Raw genomic sequence first — 21256 nt, forward strand, 5'->3', positions numbered from 1 at the left:
TGTGTGCAGGATATTACTGTAAGTTTCAGGTCTCTTATCTTGTGATCAGTACTTCAGTCTGGTCTCATTTATGGTTTGCTGCACCTGCAAACTGCGACGTCATCAATCACCCTGAGGCACATGTGCAATTAACCCTGAAAAGAACACAGTGTACAGCAGATATCAGTGACAGGTTATTGTGCTGGAGCTTGTCCTCTCATTGTATATTTTCTTCATCAGTGTGGCGGTTAGCTAACGTTACACAATTCAACCATCCCAACCTGCTGTAAGCTCACACAGGGACGACATGCTGCTGAGGGACAAAGACGAATGATCACAGGGGAAAGAGAAGAAGCAGCAAACAAACAATAGAAAGTCTCTGAGAGTTAAACAGTAAGGGAGGAGACGAGTCTCTGAGGTGATGGGCAAGTGCAAGAAACCAGAGAGTTTCTATTGTAGACAAGGATTTTTTGTGCATCTGTAAGAAAATGCAGTTTATTTTTGGATTTCGTAAGCGAAAACACATTTTACTGTCCCCTCGCTGCCAGTCAGCTGATCTTTAATCATCCTGGTCATGTCGGACTTGGGACTTCATTGTTACTTCATTATATTATCAGTGAGCAGGCCGGTGGCATTCTGTGCCATCTTGAGCTTCCCAGTGACCTCAATACAAGAAAACACAAGTGTAAGAGTTTCACAGACGATGAGTCAGAGTCTCTGGTGGACACTTTCTCCGGCCTTCAGCACAGAAATGTAAAAATGTGATTATTCCAGTAAAATGTTTATTTTTCCTGCCAGCAGCTGGACAAAGAACAGGAATAAAATTAGTGCAAAGGAAAACAGGTAAAGCTACTTCTGTTGTAATTCTAAAGATGCTTATGATTGTTACTTTAGTAACAACCACACACACACACACACACACACACACACACACACCAAGGCTGGACCTTGTCTTGCCACCCCTTGGGCACACCCCTGTATCACAGTGAAAAGTTCTCCAGAGCAGAGGATTTCTGAATCCTCACCACCGCTCAGAAGATCAGTTGCAGCTGAGAGACAGGTGAGTCATTTATAGATTATACTGAACTAAATACTGAACTAAATATTGGCTGAATTAATCATGGAAATCAGCAACACTCATGATTTTGCAGTTCACGATGATCAGTTTAAACAACGGTTTCAATAACTTGATATTATAATCTGCTGCCAGCTTCGTTTCTGAAAGCTTGTCCAACACTCAATGTGGTTTATACAGTTCGATTGAAGCAGCAGAAACCATGGAGACTGTCTTCAGTGAAGTCATAGGGCATTATCACAGTTGTTTAAACTAAACTGAACATCTCTGTCACCCACTGACTCACTCAGTTACTCAGTCAGGAAACCAGGAAGCTTCACTGTGGATGTCCACTTATATTGTTTCTATGTCTCTCTTAAATGAACGGTAGAATAGTTGATGACAAACATCATCAGCTGTGTCGTCCTAAACATCTGCTTCAGTTTTGTGTCTGAACACAGCCCTAAGCCTCCGCCTCATGTGGTGATGTGTTTAGCTGCTGGTTCTTGTTTCACTTATTGACATAATCAATTCCCTTACTTAAACTTAATCTGACCTTAACCATCACAACTAGATGCCTCATAACTGGAATAAACCTGTTCTTCCTACTCTGTCTGCGCCAGCTGGAGATGAAATGCGTAAAAACAGGGTCCAGACTTCCTGCTGTGTCATATCAGCTGTGGCTTGGCAGATGAGTAATCGCTTTATCTGAAAACCTGAATTCTTTCTAACAGCAGAATCAGATGATTCAACACAGACTTCTTCCTTTTATTCCTTCATATCTATGAAGGAATAAAAGGAAGAATATTATTGTGATCAGGTGTCTGTATGAGTACATGAATTAGACTGCTGTACTGACGTCTGTGGTTGACTCTGTTAAGTAATAAAGAAGTTAACCTATGAGCAAACACATTAACAATTAATAATTGTGTTAATAAAATATTATATTAAAAAAATGTATTAATCTTTTTTTCAGCATCAGACCAACAGAAGTTTCTGGTGAAGCACTCGGTGTGTGTGTGTGTGTGAGAGAGAGAGAGAGAGAGAGAGAGAGAGAGAGAGAGAGAGAGAGAGAGAGAGAGAGCTGTGCGCGTTCACGAATTGTGAAAGACGCGTCCGCGTTTGAATACCGGCTTGAGCCGGTAGGAAGCTGCCAAAACAGGCAGGGAAGAATCCAGTGAAGACAAAAGATCAGATACAGCGACTTTTCTTAAAGCTGTTTCTTTTGAAACAGGAGCAACAAGTGAGAAATAAAAGCTCATTTATTTCCGTCGATTATTGCAGCAAACAGAGCAACACGTTACAGCTGAGGCGATGACGGCATAGAAAAGCAGCAGCAGCAGCAGCTTCTCCTCTCTCTGGTAAGTCTGCTGTGAGCTCGGCGGCTCCAGCTGCAGGATCCAGATGTTCAGGCGGGCAGGGATGGATCTCACGTGACTGGGTCTATATGTGCTGTGAGTGTGTTGTGTTACTGCCACACTGATCTCAGTGTGGCAGTAACACAACAGGACGATCACTTGATTCACTCACAACAGATATAGACCCATCTACCAGGCAGAGAAATCACCCGCAGAGTGAGTGTGTGTTCAGTGTTTATCCAGCAGCAGCAGCAGCTGTGACTGTCGCGCCTCTGTCTCTCTGTCAGCGGGGAGGAAACACTGACATCACCCCTCCTCCACTGCACTGCGGACATCCTGTGTTGGCTTGTCTGTGACAGAAAGCCTAGTCAACTATTAACAGTATATAAGCTGTTTGCTGTGGGGAATTTTAAATACTGTAATATAACATACATATATTCTATATGAAAATTACACTTGAATGATAAAAGCTGGCATTGGTGGTGTTGCTGTAGTGCCACACTCCTGAACTGGGTGTACCACAATAAATAATCATTCACCTAAGTGACTGTTGTCACGCTGTGGCTCAGGTATGTAGCTGTTACATCATCACAGCACCTGAGAGACTAAGGGCATGGTGAGTCCTGCGGGATTCATCTATACACTGACTTGTTGGCACAGACACAAGGCTTTGGTTCCTGATCAGTTATATTTATACTAATACAACTCCAAGCCGTTAAAAACACCCCTTAGGTTTTGGAAGTTTGCTTTAAAAATGTGGATTTGGGTAACTGGACCTGGACGATCCAGACTGAGGAAAATAGTATGTTTTCCTGGTTGGTGATGAGGAGGAATGAGGAAGTTCAGATGTGTCTCCTGTTGATCAGTTAGGAAACACGCAGACTTTGTAACACTGACTAAATCTAGCTGCATTACTGGACATTGGTACAATATCAGTAATATCACCATTGATGAATATATATTTTTAAACTGCTGTATAAAGAGATAATTGTAAAAAGTGATTGAAATTAGCTGTGTGAAATGTGACTAATATTAAGCTTTAGTTTTGGACTTTGATTACAACTTGTAAGATAAAAAAAGTGATCCAAATCGTCCTGAGATAACCCTGATGACATCATCTGGGTTATACAGATCAGGAAGTGAATCTTTAATATCTTTTTTACTGTACTTACGTGACTTTTAAAATCAGCCAATTAGAATGAGGCAGAGAATTAGAGGTAATAATTGGATGAGTGGTGCATCATGTGTTATGAACTATGATTTTAAGTAACCAGAGTTTTAGATATAGGGGTTTGTTTGTTTCAGGCCTGATCCACAGTGCTGGTTGCCTGCACCTTTTTACACTGGACAGGAAACACATTAACACCTGCTAACATGTAGCTCCTGCTGTCGATGTGAAGGGAACAATCTGCATTCAGTCCCACGTTACATGACTCTGTAGTCAGTAGTCACAGGTATTTATTGAGTGTGGTTCTTGTCAGCCGTGATGTAAACATGACACCAGGTGAACTCGCTGATTTTCAGCCCATGTCCGAGCTGTGATGTATTTCAGAGCACACACACTGTAAATTGAGCTGTGGCCTGTCCAGCACAGAAACACCAGCTACACCTTCCTCTGAGTTTGTTGTGCTCATTTTGGTATAAAAAAGGGTATTAATGAAAAATATTTGGGATATTTGTTGTCTGGTTTTTTGCTTTTTCCTGACACAACAAGATGTGAGCAGTAAATGTGTGTTGTTACATGAACCATCTCTATTCTGAGTTTCATAGTGTTTTCTATAGTTGTCTGTGGGGAATGACATTAAGGTCAGCTAACAGAGGCGCTACAGGCGGCCTCAGGTGAAGAGGGGGTCATCACGTACACACAGGTGTGTGCGGCCGGGACAGCCTAGTGTTTAACAGGCTCACACAACCTTTTGTTGGTGTTTCTGTTATCAGCTCACATTCTGCAGATACCTGTGGCAGAAGCTCATCTGGTTTTGGGTAAAATCCTGCTTGTGTTTATGATATTTTAGAGACTTTTCTTCTTTTTCAAAGAGAAAATTCTAGTGAATCCACTAAATACTCAATAAAATACTCAATTTTATTTGTACAGGGCCAAATCACAATATACATTATCTCACAGCACTTTTAATTGTTGTGGCAGGCAAATTGTTAAAGACATTAAATCCTATCACAAAGTCTCTGTCTCAGCTTTCCGAACCCCACATTAGTCACGCTGCCACAGAGAGGCATGCCGGTCGTCTGACCACGCCCTCAGCGATAACACATCAGCACTGCCTCACATCCTGCTGCTGTCTTAGTGGTACTACCTGTGTGGGTGGTCCACCTCTCAGCCAATCAGAATCATCAGATCCTCGTGTCATACAGTCATGGCCCTCAGAAGATTTGAGGAAATAATTCTGTGAACTAGTTGATGATGAAAGACAGAATAAGGAAGTTCACAACTGGAACATCAGTCATTCAAATTCAGGAACATCATCAACTGTAACATTTAAAGTGTAACAATGTGTGCTGCCATCACATCCTCCACACCTTCATTTACATGGACCCTGGGTCATTAGAGACGACACGTTCCCTCTCTTCACCTCTACTGTACGTCACAGTCAGTCACATGCTCATATGTGGAAGAAGAGTTGGTCACTCTGCACTCTCTGTTTCTGCCACCAGGTGGTGTGTCCTAGTCATGAGGGTGACCAGCTCCAAGCATTGTTTGGGCCCTAACGTTTACCCAGAGGTGCCTGATGGCGGCTGGGGCTGGGCTGTGGCCGTGGCCTTCTTCCTGGTGGAGGTCTGCACCTACGGCACCATCAAGAGCCTGGGCGTCTTCCTCCAGGACCTGATGGAAGAATTTGGGGAGAGCAACAGCCGAGTGTCGTGGGTCATCTCCATTTGTGTCTTCATCTTTACCTTCACCGGTCAGTCACAGGCTTCACTCGTGTTTTTGACTTCGACTTTTCTTTTGCTCTTGTAGTATCCCCCGCTGATGTAATACAGCACAGATGCATGTCCCATCAACAAAGTGTTAGTTCCTTGTAGTGTTTTTATGCACAATGGTAATCCCACCCAGACAAGTCATTTCTGAGTCAATGATACTCTTGATCGTGTCCCTCAGGTTCTCTGGGCCAAACAAACAGTGTAACAGCACAATTCCATTAGTATCACTGCACACATGGTGCAGTAGATGTATGTTTTTATGCATTAATGAGACGAACTGTGACTGGTTGAGCTCTTCACTTCATTGGCTGGTTAAACTGAACCACTGTGCAGAAGCTAGATTAACCTAATGAAAACAAAACTGCTTCCAGCCAAGTGTGCACCCTGAGTTTGCATGTCTGTTCTGTCTTCCACCCCCCACCCTCAGCCCCCCTGTCCACGTTGCTGAGCAATCGCTTTGGCTACCGTCCAGTGGTGATGATGGGAGGCTTCCTCATCAGTCTGGGAACCATCATCTCCGCCTTCACCAATTCCATCAACGAGATGTACTTCACCATCGGCATCATCTCAGGTATCTATCTATCTATCTATCTATCTATCTATCTATCTATCTATCTATCTATCTATCTATCTATCTATCTATCTATCTATCTATCTATCTATCTATCTATCTATCTATCTCTCTCAGAATTGTCTTGTTTAACAGTGTGTCATGAACTAAAGGGACTCCTAGCAGTGTGAACAACAAAGGCTCAGCAGCCTCTTGCAGTGTGGTCTGCTCCACTGTCTAACTGTACATGTGGAGGGAGGATTGTGAGAACAGAGGAGGAAAAACTAGAGCAGCAAAGCGAAGAAGTGGGTCCTGTGTATGAGAAGCCGCCTAGGCTAAAACGGAATACTTGCACATACATACATATTATCATGCATGTACATACATACAGTTATGCATGTACATATATGTATCCAGAAGGCACCATACCAATCCAGAAGTTGCTACCACAAGGTGGCACACCAACAGCCAATAAACATAAAAGAAGAAGGTGTGAAGAAACATGTAGAGGCAAGATGCATAATGGCGGCCAACAATGGAGAACAGGGTGAAGCAGTTTCTTTGCTGCACACTCTGCTTGCAACTCAATCTATGATCAGCCATCACTACTGCTGTAGAAAACACTAGTCAATTATCAAGCGCTGTTCATCCCAAGTGGGTTGTTTAGACCATTCGTATCATCCAGTTTACACCAACATGCCATCCAGCAGCTCCCAATTCAACCGGGAATAAACTTTGGAAAAAATGTATAACCAAGTCTCTATTGCCATTTAAAAGATGGACTTGGAACATGCACATTCTTCATGTTTGCACCTGTCTGCACCTTAACAAATTTACATTTGTGGTTGTAACGTGACAAAATATGGAAAAGTTCAAGGGGTATGAATACTTTTGCAAGCCACTGTATGTGCAAGTGCTTAGTACCAGTATATATGTATGTGCAAGTGAAGTATTTAGTTTTGGCCTCGGCTGGGGGTCGGCAATCCGCCGCTCTGGAGCCGCATACGGCTCTGCAGCCCTTCTGCAGTGGCTCCCTGTAGCTTTGAAACAATAAAATAATATGACAATAAATAACAGCTATTTTTTATTTTATTTTTTCTTTTAAAGAGAACATCTCATATTTTGGAGATCGAGGTGATACTGATAATATTTCGTCGACTAAAATATACGTCACATCTCACAACGTTTCCATAGCAATGTTTTACAGCCTACCGCCTCTTCCTGCTGCTAGTAGGTGGCTAATATTGAGTTTCGGACCCCCGGTAAGCTCACCATGGATAAATCCAAAAAAAGAAGTCTGCAGCTATATGTTTTATTTACTTCAAATGGGTTACTTTTTATTTTTTTAATCCTTCACAAATAAGAGAAGGACTCCAACAGGCTGGCATAGTTCTGTGTTTTATTTAAAAGTAGGGACACACATGCCAGTGCTTTTTTCTGCTATTCATAAGAGTTTGGTGTTTTGCTTTGTTATAACAGGTAAAAACAGCAATAAAATGTCAACAGTTTTTTTGTAGTTCTATAATTTCATAAATGTAATAAACTATAGTTCTTTTATATATATAGTATAACTTTATATAAAAAATGGCTCTTTTCATAGAAAAGCCCCGGCCTAGGTGGCTTCTCATACCTGTGTTCTGGATTAGTGAGAGAAACACTGCTATGCACTTTAACATGGAACTGATACAACTAATACGCATTTAGCTCGAGATTACACCTGGTAGTTGTGTTAGATCAGATTTTCACTGCACCACCATTGCGGCCAAAAGATAACAATATTATTGTGATGTCTATAGAAATTAAAAAAAAAAAACATATCAGTCAAATTCGTCTTATTTCGCAGCAGCCATGTTCCCTATTTGTTTGGGATTGGACTGAGACCCCCTCCTCTAAGTCACACAGTCGAGTCCGAACTCACCAGACTTAAAAGTGCAGGTGTGAAAAGTGAGCAGTGAGGGAACAGGAAGTGGCTCAGGATGAAGGAGTATATTGACTGAATGAAAGTAACAGATTGGATCATGAATAAGTTTGGTATCAGAGCACATTAACTTGTTTTTTCCTGGGACAGAAAGCACTGCTAGCTCTCCCGCTGTGATAACCACCTGCCTCTGAAACGCACCGCAGCTAACTCGACCCCCCCTGTCTCTCGTTTTTGTCTTTACATGCCCTTTGTCTTTCAGCAGCTGTAACAAAACTGAATCATCTCAAGCAGCCTGGAGTGACCTGACAGCTTGATCTTTGACCCACCACCCTATCCATGCAGTGTTCCTACCATCCGGGCCAGTGGCTGTCATGTCCCCTTCTCTTCTCCTCTTTGTTTACAGGCCTTGGCTACTGCCTCACCTTCCTCCCCACCGTCACCATCTTAGCCCAGTACTTCTCCAGACGGCGAGCCCTCGTCACCTCTGTCGCTTCGTCCGGAGAATCCTTTGCTATATTTGCATTTGCTCCAGGTGAGTGTTCAGCCTATGACCTATGACCTTTATCATGACTTAATGCTATCCATTAGAAAGTGGAACTATTTTTTAAATGATACCAATAATCACCAGGGAAACAATTGTTTGACATAAACAACTAAGTAGCTTTTTCTGCGGCTTTCATGGTCTGCCTCAGTGAATGGAGTTTGCTCAATTATCATGGAGATGGTTCAGTGGTCATTCTTAGCTTTGGTCACATGATAATATGACATCTGCACATCAATTCAATTTTTTCAATTCAACGGGCTTCATCGGCATGACATCTTCAATCTGTTGCCCGATTACAATCATTCAATGGAATTAAATTATCAAAGAAAAAAACTGTCACTAATATTACTCATATTAAATACAATATAATTATTGATTTAATTAATAGACTAAATTGATGATGAAATGATGAAAAATAGCAATAAAATTATATACATATACATATACACATATGCACATATCTACCTATGCAAATATACGCATACATAAATATGTACATACACAAAAGCAGTTATCAAATAAGAAAACAGAAGACGGCGGCGGCAAATACATTTGGTTTCTATATATCTATATATAGCAACCAACACTGCACAGCATGGCTGTTACCAGTACATGTGAAGCTGCAGCAGCAGGTAATGTTGCCTTTACAGTAACTAACAGTTACAGTTCAACTCTGACACAGCTGTAGGACAGGAACCAGTGAACAGTCTGGACTGGATCCCAGGCTGCACTGCTCCTGTAATCCTGCCAATCCTTTGTGCATGTGAAGGCCACTTCAGTCACAACCTGTGATTTGATTTCATAAAAATCTTTTTGAATTATAGAATTTAAGGGGACCTTTATGCTTTGCTGAGTTTTTCCTTACTTATAGTGTGTTATAGGTTTTTGTGCACGTAAATGGTCTCCAGAGTCCCAAGGATCGAGGTTTACATCAAAGGGAGAAACTGTCGGGGTAAAAACCCAATTTTCTCCTTTGTATGAAAGTGTTCGGGGTCCAGACATTACCTTCTGGTCCTATTGACGTCAACACTTCTCTTGGTGCTGAGTGAAGAATTTTCATTAGTTGTGTAGCCATGCCGAAATGACAGTGTTCTTAATTTCCGGCAGAAATCTACTTAATTTTTTTCACGGTTCTCCACCGCTCCAAACATTATAGTGTGAGTCAGCATATCAAGGAGGACTGCTTCAGAAAGCATGCACAGTTAGAGCTTCATTTTCACAACGGTTCTTTCTGTAATTCTCACTTGATGTGGACAAACAGGGGCCTAATCCTCACAGCCTGTCGGTCTGCATTGTTATTGTGGATGTCAACTGCGTTACAGAGACCCGATCACGTTAGTAAGAAGCAGCATTGCAAAGATATAAATGCTTAAACATTTTTCAGTATTCATGATCATTCAGCCATATGATAATGGACCTACTTTATCCATTGTATTCATGTAATTCTTAAAATTAGAAGAATAAAACATCCAAATCTACATTAGAGATAAACAAGCTGTTGTCAGCTGACCTTGTTAACACTTCCTGGTTGTTTCACAGTACAGGATTTGTGAGCCTTTGTCCAATGAGATTGTTGGAGGGGCTGCGGGGGACAGTAGATCTTCTACCTGTATTTTTGTATGTCTAATTGAATTGGCCAGATGCACAAGAGAACATGTCTAGTTCACCAAGGCAACAGTTTAGTAAATACACATACAATATTAGCTGACTCAGCTGAGGTGCTGTGAAAACCAAGAGTGCTAACAGTATGGATCAGAACAGGAAGTGATTATTAGAAGAATGGCTGTCATGTTTCAAATTATATTTATAAAAAACATTATGTAGCTGAGAATTTGGATGATTACACCTGGTTGTAAACTTTTAAATCTGAGGCCACCTTATGTTTAAACGCACAGTCTTAACTTCTGCCTCTAGGGGTCTCTCCATCAAAGCAATAACAAAAGACAGCGCTGGGTGACATGATGAAATGTGAGTTGTCTTCTCCCGGTTTGGATCCCTTCAGTGTCAGTTGTTCAGGAAATCGAACAGATCTGGTGATTCTAACCGTTAAAAACACTGAATAAAGCAGTTTGACTTTAAAAATCGGAGATTCACAGACGCTCTTCAGTGACACAGGACAGGACGTCTCCAGCAGCTGGGAGCGGAGCTGTCTAACATTTCCTCAGCTTGTTTCTCTGATAACTTCAGATCCAGACGTCCAACAACTAAAATCCTTCATCTGGTTCAAATATAGTTGAAAGTTGAAAACCACCAAGTTGTAAAAAGTGTATGTGGCTTAAAACTAGATAAAAGTCAATGTTGAGCTTCTGTCAGACAAACACACTGACACATGATCATAGAGGATATGATGTCACTGACAGGAGACCAATGACACGTACTGTTACCATGATTAAAGTCACAGATTTCTCTGGTTTGAGAATTGATTGAAACATTTGTGATAATGTAAGAACACAACTCAACACCATATAGAACATAGGTCTAGATGTTTTTAGATGTTTTCATGTGGAAACGTTACAGATTAGAACTTTACCTACTGCAAGAAACACTGTTGATGAATGAAACAGCCTCACAACAACTATCAGCTGTTTATTTTACTCACAGCTGCTGTAGTTGTAATGTTACACAGGACGAATCATCATAACTTCAACAGCAGATATTCAAATACTTTAAATTGTATTCGAAGTATAATTATATTAATCCATACGGACTATACAGAAGAAAAACCTGATGTTCAGACTTTGTTCTTCAAATCTTTCATTTTCTGACTGTTAGTTATAGCTGTAATTAACAGTCATTTAGTTCGATATCGTTTCAGTTATTGTTATAATTAACTGTTGATCAATCTGGCTCATGATAATACTAACATCCATCTCTCCACAGCCCTCACTGCACTGAAACAACACATTGGCTGGAGATACTGTCTGGTTATTCTCGGCACCATTCAGGCTTCTGTGATCGGCTGTGGGCTTCTCCTTTGTCCAATCATCATTGAGCCCCAAATTGTAAAGGAGGACGAAGAACTGGACAAAGACTCTCTCTCGCTGAAGCAGCTGCAGACTGTTTACGAGCTGGAGAATGAACAAACTAGAACCTCCATCAGTTCAGGGGCATCCCGAAGTTCGGAGGACTCAGGTGTCAAATCCCTCTCTGCCTCAAATGTAGACCTGGGGACTGCAGGAGCAGAAACCAAGGCCCTGATAGAGTGTGAGGTGCAGGACAAAGAGGGCCAGGAGCCCTGCCCAGTGAAGAAGGATGAGGTGGAACTGGCAGAGACAGAGGCGGGACCTCTCAAGCCCTCCAGTCCCAAACTCCTGGACTTCTCTGTGCTTAAAGACGCAGCCTTCATCTGGTACTCCCTGTTTGGCCTGTTTGCCACGCTGGGCTTCTTTGCTCCGCAGCTCTACATCATCGAGCTGAGCAAGAGCCGGGGCGTAGAGCCGGGCATGGCCTCCTATATGCTCTCTGTGATGGCCGTGGCTGAGATCTTCGGTCGCTTGTCCATCGGGGTGGTGCTGAACAAAGTCCGCTGCAGGAAGACCCTGGTGTTGTTGGGGTGTGTGGTTCTACTGTGCCTGGTTCTGGTGGGCTTCACTATTGTGTGGGAGTTCTGGGGCCTGGTGGTCTGCTGCGCCGTCTATGGCTACTTCTTAGGCACTGTGGGCTCCACACACATCCCCATGCTGGCTGAGGAGGACGTGGTAGGCATCCAGAAGATGGCCTCATCTGTAGGAGTGTATGTCTGCATTCAGAGCTTCGCTGGGCTGGCTGGACCCCCGCTGGGAGGTAAAAGATCTCTGCTCTCCCTTTTCTCTTTGACTTCTGTGTGAGGCCAGTACCTGGGAACACACTGCCTGTGTTGTGTGAGCGCGGTGGCTGACGTCGCTGACCTGCTGCGGGGAATCACACGTGTGTGTGTTCACACCGGCTGCGTCGGGGGGGGGGGGTTATGTCATGCTATGAACAAGAGAGAAAAAGGCTCCTTCACACATCAGACGTGTGTGTGCGCGCCTGTTGCAAGCATCGGTTATACGCGAGTATGAGTTAAACTGTGGCTGGCAAATTAAATCGTATTAATTTAATGCTACAAAAAATAAGTTATTACATTAATGAGAAAACAAGTCAAATATCGCCTTGACATTTGTAACGACATGAGCAATCAGCGATCGTTGATCACCAATACCATTGTCCATCGGCACAACCCTACATGCAGCTGCTAAAATGCTTAAAAATATATTGATATTTTTCGTGTCTGTATCATATGCAGATTCAGCCTAGATACAGAAACTATAGTGATGTTGCTGGTACGATGTCACTATGACATCAACAGGTCTTTTCTCTGGCTGTTTGTGCTGGGGGAGGCGTCACACGGGAAAAATAGAGGAGACTCTGAATCTCTAGAGGCCAGAGACACAGGAAGCAGAAATAAATGACGTTCCACAGCCCAGGCAACCAGTGTGTTTCTGGCGTTATGCATGTGTTCCATAAGGTGTGTGTTCCATCAGGTGCGTTGACTCTCTGTAGATCCTGACAGCTGTCTCATCTCCCCTTCCAGGTGTGTTGGTGGATGTCACAAAGAACTACGGTGCTGCCTTTTACTCCTGTGCTGTGGGCATGGGGCTCAGCGCCATCTGCCTGGCTCTGGTCGGCCCAGCCAAGTCCGGCATGTGCCAAAGAAACCAAAGAAGAAAAGAGAAAGGGAAGAGCATAGAGGAAGAGGGGAAAACACTTCAGGACAGCGACCAGACAGACTTTTTGGAGGTGGACCTGGCTCCGGAGGACAGTCCTGCTGGACGGACTGTGGCTCAGGACGCCTCTCTAATATGAACATGACATCACCTCGTAACTAAGGACAAAAACATCAACAAAGGAAATATCCATACGCAGTACTTACAAGTCCAGATGCACAGTGAGCGGCCGCAGTGTCACAGCTGCTGCTGGTTCTGAATCTCAGGTGTCACTTTCCCACTTTCTGACAAGCTTGAAGTTCACTCGTTCCCAGGAAGGACGGCGTCTCTCCTCTGAGACCAAAGAGACATCATGAAGAGCACATGGTGTCAACGTCAGCTCTTTAACAACTTTACACAAGCTTCTGTTCCAGTTGTTTCACTTTCACACTCCTCTGTGTGTTATTGCTTTGTGTTCAGTTTGGGTCAGATTACTGCTATCTCAGGAAAAAGGCACTGTTGTCATGGATACCGAAGCATGACTCAGATAAAACAGTCATGATCTGTATCAGAGGCCTCTGTAATATGCTTGTTGATTTCTGCTGTATCTTTAGTGTCTTGACTGTTTGACTGTAACGGCTCTGACTCCTGCTCGACACCTGCATGTTGTTTCTCCACCCCTGCTGGAGGCACATGACCTCACTCCTCAAACCTCATGGCTTTAAGATGTAAAATGAACAGACAATCTGCCTTGATGCTTCTGATGCATGGAAAACGATCTTCACTACAGCTAAAGCAGGACAAGAAAATCTAGTCATGCAGTCTGTACATGTCTGTGTCCTGTCTGTTGGTCTTACACACATTGATATTTCACATTTAACAATAGCAATACTGCAGCAGTGCTCGCTAAGCTCCAGCTGGGTCTCTGCACCTGGGGCCTGTACTCTGGAGGAAGTGGGATGCAAAGGTGTGAAGGAGACGTTTGACAGGAGAGACTCCATGAATCAGCTCCTCCCTCCCAGAGCCTCTCCTGCACCCTCAGATCGTCTCCACACCCACCACCACATAACTTGAAGTTTAGCTCACAAACCTTTCTTTAATCACTGCACCTTTACTTAAACTGTTTATAATGATGATTTGATCACTTTTTATGTAACTTTTTCAGTTTTTTTAATTGAGTGTGAGGCAGCTCACTGCTGCACTGCTGTCATTATGCTTTTTTTTTTTTTAAAATAAAGTCTCCAAACTCAGATTTCTTTTTGTGTCTGATGTGGTGTTTATTGGGTCAATGGGATGCAGGTGTAGTGGAGTCTGTTTGTGTGTGTGTGTGTGTGTGTGTGTGTGTGTGTTTTGTCAGTAATGCTAGAAGAAGTAAGTTGTGATGTCACGAGGGGGTGTGTCCTGGGTGGTAAATACATTCCTCTCTGATGGCTGCAGTCAATCCCCATAACACATAGAGGGATGCTCTGTCGCCACCTGGTGGCAGGGAGGAGAGACTACAGGAGCGGAACTTACCCACTCAGCTCAGCTGTTAAGCATTGAGTCTGATTCACTGCTGGGACACAGCCTACTAAAAGCCCAGAGAGAGACACATAGGGGGGGGGAGTGTTTGGAGGATGTGGACTGCAGACCACTGGGTAATGTGTTGAATCAAGGAAATGTATGATGGATTGAGAACTATTTTTGAGAGACATTTAAGTTACACTGCCAGAGAGACTTTTTGTGAGAATCTGAAGAAGATATTTAAGTTGATTTGTTACTGTTTTCGATGTGACAAAAAGCCCTGTTTTTGTTAATAACTTTGGAAAAGACTTGATTTGTTTTGAAACCTTTTGTGTTGTGGTCTTCTTGATGCCCATGCCAGACATTCTGTGAGTCAAACCTCTCATGACATCACAAAGTAAATGGAATGTGTCACCTGTCTGGTAAAAGAAAAGAGATATGGTGTGGTGCTGACCTGTGTCACTGCTAGCAGCTGGTTTTGTGTCAGAAGACAACAGAAAACAGCGGCAGAGAGAAACAGACTTACCTGTGGCTTGGGAGTTCCAGGTGAACTAGTTGAGGCCATCGTCTACATATGCAGTCATGTAGGTGAGCTGACGGCAGGTTCAGCCAGAGTGACGTGATTTCTTAGTATGCAAATTGTATGTAGACACAAGCTCTCCCAGGCCCAACACCCCTACTGACCACTCCCATCTTCCCAGGACAGAAAATTCAATAAAAAAACAAAACAAAGATAGATATATCCACACTTGTACCATGCAACATATACATATGCACGCACCCATAGACACACTTAGTCATGGAACTAAAAGCAGGAGCAGGTTTATTTAAGCATAATGATGCACTGTTCATAACAGTGGCCACATAGCTGTTCATACTGTGCTTCTATAAGTGAGAGAACAGCGCTCTCTACTGGCTCTTTCTATCATCAATGTATTAATGTATTTTGGTCTGAATAATGTCCAATACATAAATAATGATGGAAAGACATTTACTTTGACTTCAAGAACTAACATGAATGCAATGATTCTGTTGAAATCCAATTAATGTGATAAATATAGAAAATATCATCCAGATGATAATGAGCTTTGGCCTCATTCCGTCACAAATTTATCAGCACTGTCATATATAAATGTGGCTGAGCTGAGAGGAGCATCAGCACATACACCCACTTACCTGTTACCTGAACAGTAGTAACCCTTCCTTTATTAGATCTTATCTTAAAAAGACGACTGTCTTCATAGTGTAGTGCTGAAGATGTTGTGAAATGTTTAATCATGGAAATATTGAACAGTGTGTGGATAATTTTTTAATTTCTCCTCATGTTGTTCTGAGCTGCAGTGATGAAGAGGAAAGTAAAAGCTTCATCACTGTCAGGAATCCTGTCGGATTAAAGAATCTGTGTCAGATCACATGAAGCTCTAATAGTTGAGATGTGGTTATTTAGTGATAAACTGTTTGTTAGAAGCTCTGTTTGAAAACCAGAGTGGACACATGGAAAAAAACGATTCCACTGGTTTATATAAATATCTACTGCTCGTTATTATTGATCACTTTATTGTAAACTCTTTTGTCCCTGTAAGGATCCTGTAGGAATGATGACTCAGTTTTTCCAGTGATTTGATTGGTCAGTTGTTTGGCTGTTGACATGTTTTGATCTGATCCTCTGAAGTTAACCTGCACCGGAGCAGATAAGGAGTTCAGCATAAGTTACCACGGTGATTTACCCTGCTAATAAGTGAACCACCGTCGCAGGACTGAAAACCCAGAGTATATTCTTTATACGTAAGACTCACTGTGTTCCTGCAGCATGATGTTTTACAGCTGTGTTGTTTATTTGTCTGACAGGTAAGTTTAATATTTGCAAAGTAAAATGTACTAGTTTAATTGTTTGTATTTGCAAACCACACTGTTATTGAATCATAGTGCATTTGTAAAACATGTTTTGTTTGTTCAGCTCCAGTCCTCCTCAGGTGCTCAGGTCCTCCTCAGGTGTGAAGCAGCCATGTTTAGAAGAGCACAGAGGTTTTTTTTTTTAAAAAACAGCTGGATTTATTCAGAGAGTAGAAGGTCAGACAGTATAAGTTAGACTGTACAATGAAAGATCATCTATCTGGAAATACCACAACTGAGAAGAGAAATGTTTGTAAATGACTTAGTATGATGACAACAGCCTGCTTGTGTGGCATCACTGAAAAAACGGAGACACAGTATAAAACCTTTGTTACACGATTGGACAGTCGAGGCAGAGCGTGGAGAAGAGGCACTAATGATCAGTATATTTGGCAGATTTTTTCCTGATGTGATTACAGACATATTTCTATAAAACACTGGCATTAACAGAATCATCAGTCAGTGAGATCAGGATTATTTTTCAACACAACATAAAACCAAGTGGTGGCTGTGGAGCAGTGCTGCCGCATAGTTTGGACTATGTACGGTGACACTGGTTTCTTCTCACAACCTAACGTTTTAACAGCAGCGTTTCTCTCAGTCCGAGCGTTTGAACCAAACCGTCACAGTCACAACACCGATGTCCGATTCACACAGGATGCAGCGGACACAACACAAGTCAAAGCTCTGGGAGCAGTAACCAAGCAAGGCCTCCAGATTAAAAAGAGGTCTTTCCTCCTCACAGATCCGAAAAGCTGATCCCTACCGGATCCCAGGGTGTAAACAGCACCTGACACCAGCAGCTTAGGATCTACTCACTAATCCATGTGTGAGGCCTGAAGGTAGATGCTGAACATGTGACGGCACTGGATGGACCGGCAGAGAACCGAGGTGACAGAGACAGACTCGTCAGATTTAAGGCAGACGATTAGAAGGTGTGGACACTGGGCTTCAGTGCGCTGCAAACAAAGTGCCTCAGATTATGTGACAGTGTTTGAAACAGCGGCTGCATCCAACACAATCTGCAACTTTCTGAAAGAGACGATTAGGTCTTTATACAGCGGTTAATTAATTGTGTGGAGGAGAAGGAGAGTTTCAGCTTTTCTCTCAAGCTCGTTGCTCCACTCTTCCCATGACTACTTGTCACCATACATGAGACTGTCCCACGTTTTTGAGACTACAAAGATGCACAGAAGGCACAGAGTTCTTGGAGACAGGTGGAGAAGGAAGTGTGCTGCAGTCTTTTCAGGTTGCCTCACATCTCTTACTTCCAGACATGGCTGAATTTGTTTAAAGCAAAATGTGCCCTTTAATGGGTTCAACACACCGAGTTTCAGCAGAGCCACGGTCCACCTCAGCAAGAGAAGGAAGGAATTCTGAGAATCTGACTTCAATGTATGAATGTGTGAAAAAATGATCTATACTTCGACAGCTTGTCAAGAGTTTTCAAATACATCTCATGGTCTGGTGTCACTCATGAGCCGGTGGTCTCTGTCCTATCATGGTCTTTAGTGTTGGGCCTGAATGGCACCCTGACCTAAGACCACCACAAACACACAAACCTTTGTGTTTAGAATAATGTTCCAGAAAGCTTCACATTAAATTATGTTTTTATCCTGAAATATGGTTTTAAATTTTAAAATGTACTTCGAACATCAAATTCAGTTTTTCTTCAGAATTGCTTTCGTCTTTATTCCTCCATAGAGTCCAGATCTTCCCGTGAATCATCAGATGTAGGAAGATGGATGAAAAACCTAAGTGCTGTCAGACTGAGGAGAAACGTGACTTCACAGAGGCTCCTCTAAAGAGCTGAGACAGAGTCACAGCATGTGGGACATCATCGCTCAGCCATCTGCTCATCACTATACTGTCTGTGCTCCAGTCATCAACACCAAGTTTGTTCAGCATTGACAGAGGCTGTATCAGGGTACAAGCCTGTTCTGCGATGACTTCATGGTGTGTGTGTAACTACAGGCTTTCTTCTGGCCTAAAGTGATGACATGACACAACGATCCAGACAAAGAGGCCTCTGCTGGGTTTTAGATTGGCTGTCCAAGCGGCAGCAGACAGGACAGTGTTTGTGTGTCTCTCACTCACTCTCTCTCTCACACACACACACACACACACACACACACACACACACACACACACACACACAGAGGCTGCTTTATACCGATGCACAGACTGACAGAAGGAGAATGGTTGTGACTGGTGCTGCAAAGCTTGAGGAATTCACTGAGATTTTGGTCTCTGGTCCTGTCAGTCAACTGCTTCTCTCAGAGCTGGGAACACACACACCAAAATCAGCCAAATAACTTCACTGCTCCATGCTAGCACACATTTGAGTGACAGCAGGGTCCTGGTTGGTCTGGGGATTTGTCTCTCAAGATGTTTCCTCTCAATGTGACTGATGAATCATTTACTCAATGATAAATCAAACTGGTTCATCATGAAAATGTGAGGACAAAAGAGGAACATGAAGCTGAAATGCGTGACCCAAAGAAGAGACAACTGGTCATGTGACTGACGTCAGTGTACTGAGCTGTTTCAGCAGCAGCTGATGATGAAGTTATATTTTGAACAGATCTGACACAGGCTGGATTAGCTAACAGTAAGAAAAAAGATTAGCATGTTTTAGTCCACTCACTAGATCCTGTTTGGTTCCATTAATTTTCACACATTATGAAACCCCACTAACAGACATTTGAACTGTGTAATCCTTCACAGTGACCGTGGTGTCAGTGTGAACAGAGATAGATGGGCACCATTGGCCGTTTGAATGCTTACCAAGCTCAAATCTGCAGCTACACTGGTTCGCTTTTTTAAGGTTCTAAATCCAGTTTTTTTGAGTGATTTAACTGGAGATCAGGGTCTTATGTACAGTCTCTGGCGGCCATCTTGAACTCACAGAACCAGAATTATAGTCTAACTCATGTTTAGAGGTGTAATTTTAACAATTAAGAGCAGCTGACAGGAGTTGGGTTGATACTAACCCCCTTAAAAAAAAAAGAAAAAAACATGAGCAAAAAACTTCAAATTTCTGCTGCTCACAAGTCTGGTTTTGGCTCATGTCCCTTCAGAGCCTCTGTAGTTGTTGTGTCACCTGTACAGACTGAAACACATCCGCTGTAGACAAGGGTCTGTGGTTGTGGGGTAACTGGAGCATATTCAAGCTACAACAGGGTGTTACTCACTCTCTTCAGTGGTTAGCTGCCATTAGTATTTAAAACAATAACTATAAAGAGTAAAAAAAACAATGGAGCTCTGCTGATTCTGAGGAGTCTGTGACACTGAACATAATCAAACCTGCTGTCAGTCAAACTTCATTACATCTGTAACTTGTGTTCTACATGTTTATCATCTTCAACATGTGTTGAAGAGTTAGCATGGAGCCAGTTCACTGGAGGACTTTGGTGTTCATGTTCTCAACACATCAGGAAGCTGATTAATGCGACAGTCTCCTAAACCACCTTAAGACAAACCACCAGACGCCCGCTTCTCTTTTAAATAAACACCATCTGACGATGAAAGTAAAAATCGAATAAAAATAACACTTGCGGTCATACATACACATCTGTGTGCAGGGTTACATCAGCTGTTAGAGACAAGAGTGAGGTTGGTGTGAGAGATACATGATGATGAATTAGACAATAGGAAAAGGAGTTAAGGACAATGTGAACTATACGTGACCTGTACACAACAGTGAGAGCAGCTAGCAGACACCAACTGCTGAGGATCGTTAGTAATATACAGACTGGCTTTATCCCTTTTCTTTTAAGTTAGGATGTGTGGGAGAGGTGGACATGAACAGGTACCTTCTGAGAGCGGAGGACAGATTGAGCAACCTCCTCACTTGTATAATACACAGCACTAAAGGTGGAGAGAGAAAACGTTCAGGCTTGGATTTGTTGGGGCTTCACTAAAAATTTGGCCATTTTCAACCTGAACCACATCATCCATCATCAGCCCGTTGTTAACAATTCACTGCAGCGTTAAAGTGATAGTTGGGGTTATTTGCCGTTGGGTTGTGTGAGGTAGTCCCACATAGTCAGTGTGTTACCTGCAGTAGATTCAGATCAGCGTGCTGCCAGTTACGAGAGGTGGCAGGGAACACGGTATGCTAGCAGAGCGATGTGCGGCTATGGGTGGGGCCAGCAGAAAAAACTTGATGTTGTTTTAAACACTTTTTAAAATACCTACGAAAACAATCCAATATCCGTTTAAATTTAGCTTCATGTAGAATATTTTCAGCGCTTTACCTTCCTCTGAAAACAGCACTTTCCTTTGGCACTACATTTTTTCAACTGCTGAACTACTATATTCCTACACACAAGTACCTACAGTGCACACTGTGTTACGCTGCAGCCACAGGTGAGCTGAGTGAATCACAAAGAGCTAATCTTCACTTTGTTTCGATGGGAAGATAAAACACTGAAAATCTTCTATATGAAGTGTACGTTTAAAGGGTTATTGGATTGTTTTGGTTGCCGTCTTTTAAAAGTCTCTAAAACGCGTTTTTTTCTGCTGGCCCCGCCCACAGCAGCACATCACTCAGCTCCCTGCTGCTTCTCTTAACTGGCAGTGTGCTGATCTGAATCTAGTGCAGGTAACACACTGACTAAGCATGAATACCTCATACAACCTCACATCAATTAACCCAAACTATCTCTTTAATCGCCACAGCATCACTACGGTTCCAATATTCAAACTAAATGATGCTTCTGACACACATCTGACATCACTGTGTGATGTCACCTCTAACAATCATACAGTGATAGATTCAACTGTTTGACGTGTTGCTTGCCTCAGTGCTGCTCTGCACTACAGCTGACACACGGGACATCTGCTCGGTT

At 42.7% G+C, this 21256-nt stretch overlaps 1 protein-coding gene across 4 annotated transcripts; it reads left to right on the plus strand.

Annotated features, from left to right (window-relative positions):
• The first annotated feature begins 953 nt into the window (after positions 1-953).
• Positions 954-14259, plus strand: slc16a6b (solute carrier family 16 member 6b). 4 transcript variants are annotated; one of them, XM_023422887.2, is made up of 6 exons: positions 954-1039; positions 5062-5309; positions 5756-5899; positions 8203-8331; positions 11224-12126; positions 12896-14259. In XM_023422887.2, exons 2-6 carry the CDS (start codon positions 5078-5080, stop codon positions 13165-13167), a joined length of 1680 nt encoding a protein of 559 aa, XP_023278655.1. In that variant the 5' UTR covers positions 954-1039; positions 5062-5077; the 3' UTR covers positions 13168-14259. The 4 variants fall into 4 exon arrangements, with proteins under 4 accessions (XP_023278655.1, XP_023278653.1, XP_087034514.1 ...); XM_023422885.2 differs by lacking the exon at positions 954-1039 and adding an exon at positions 2167-2394; XM_087178388.1 differs by lacking the exons at positions 954-1039; positions 5062-5309 and having other exon boundaries at positions 5765-5899; positions 8059-8331.
• The last annotated feature ends 6997 nt before the right edge of the window (positions 14260-21256 follow it).

Source organism: Seriola lalandi, unplaced genomic scaffold (genome assembly GCF_002814215.2).
Source record: "Seriola lalandi dorsalis isolate HSWRI2012SDOR001 ecotype SW California unplaced genomic scaffold, Sedor1 jcf7180002054686, whole genome shotgun sequence".
NCBI classification, from domain to species: domain Eukaryota; kingdom Metazoa; phylum Chordata; class Actinopteri; order Carangiformes; family Carangidae; genus Seriola; species Seriola lalandi.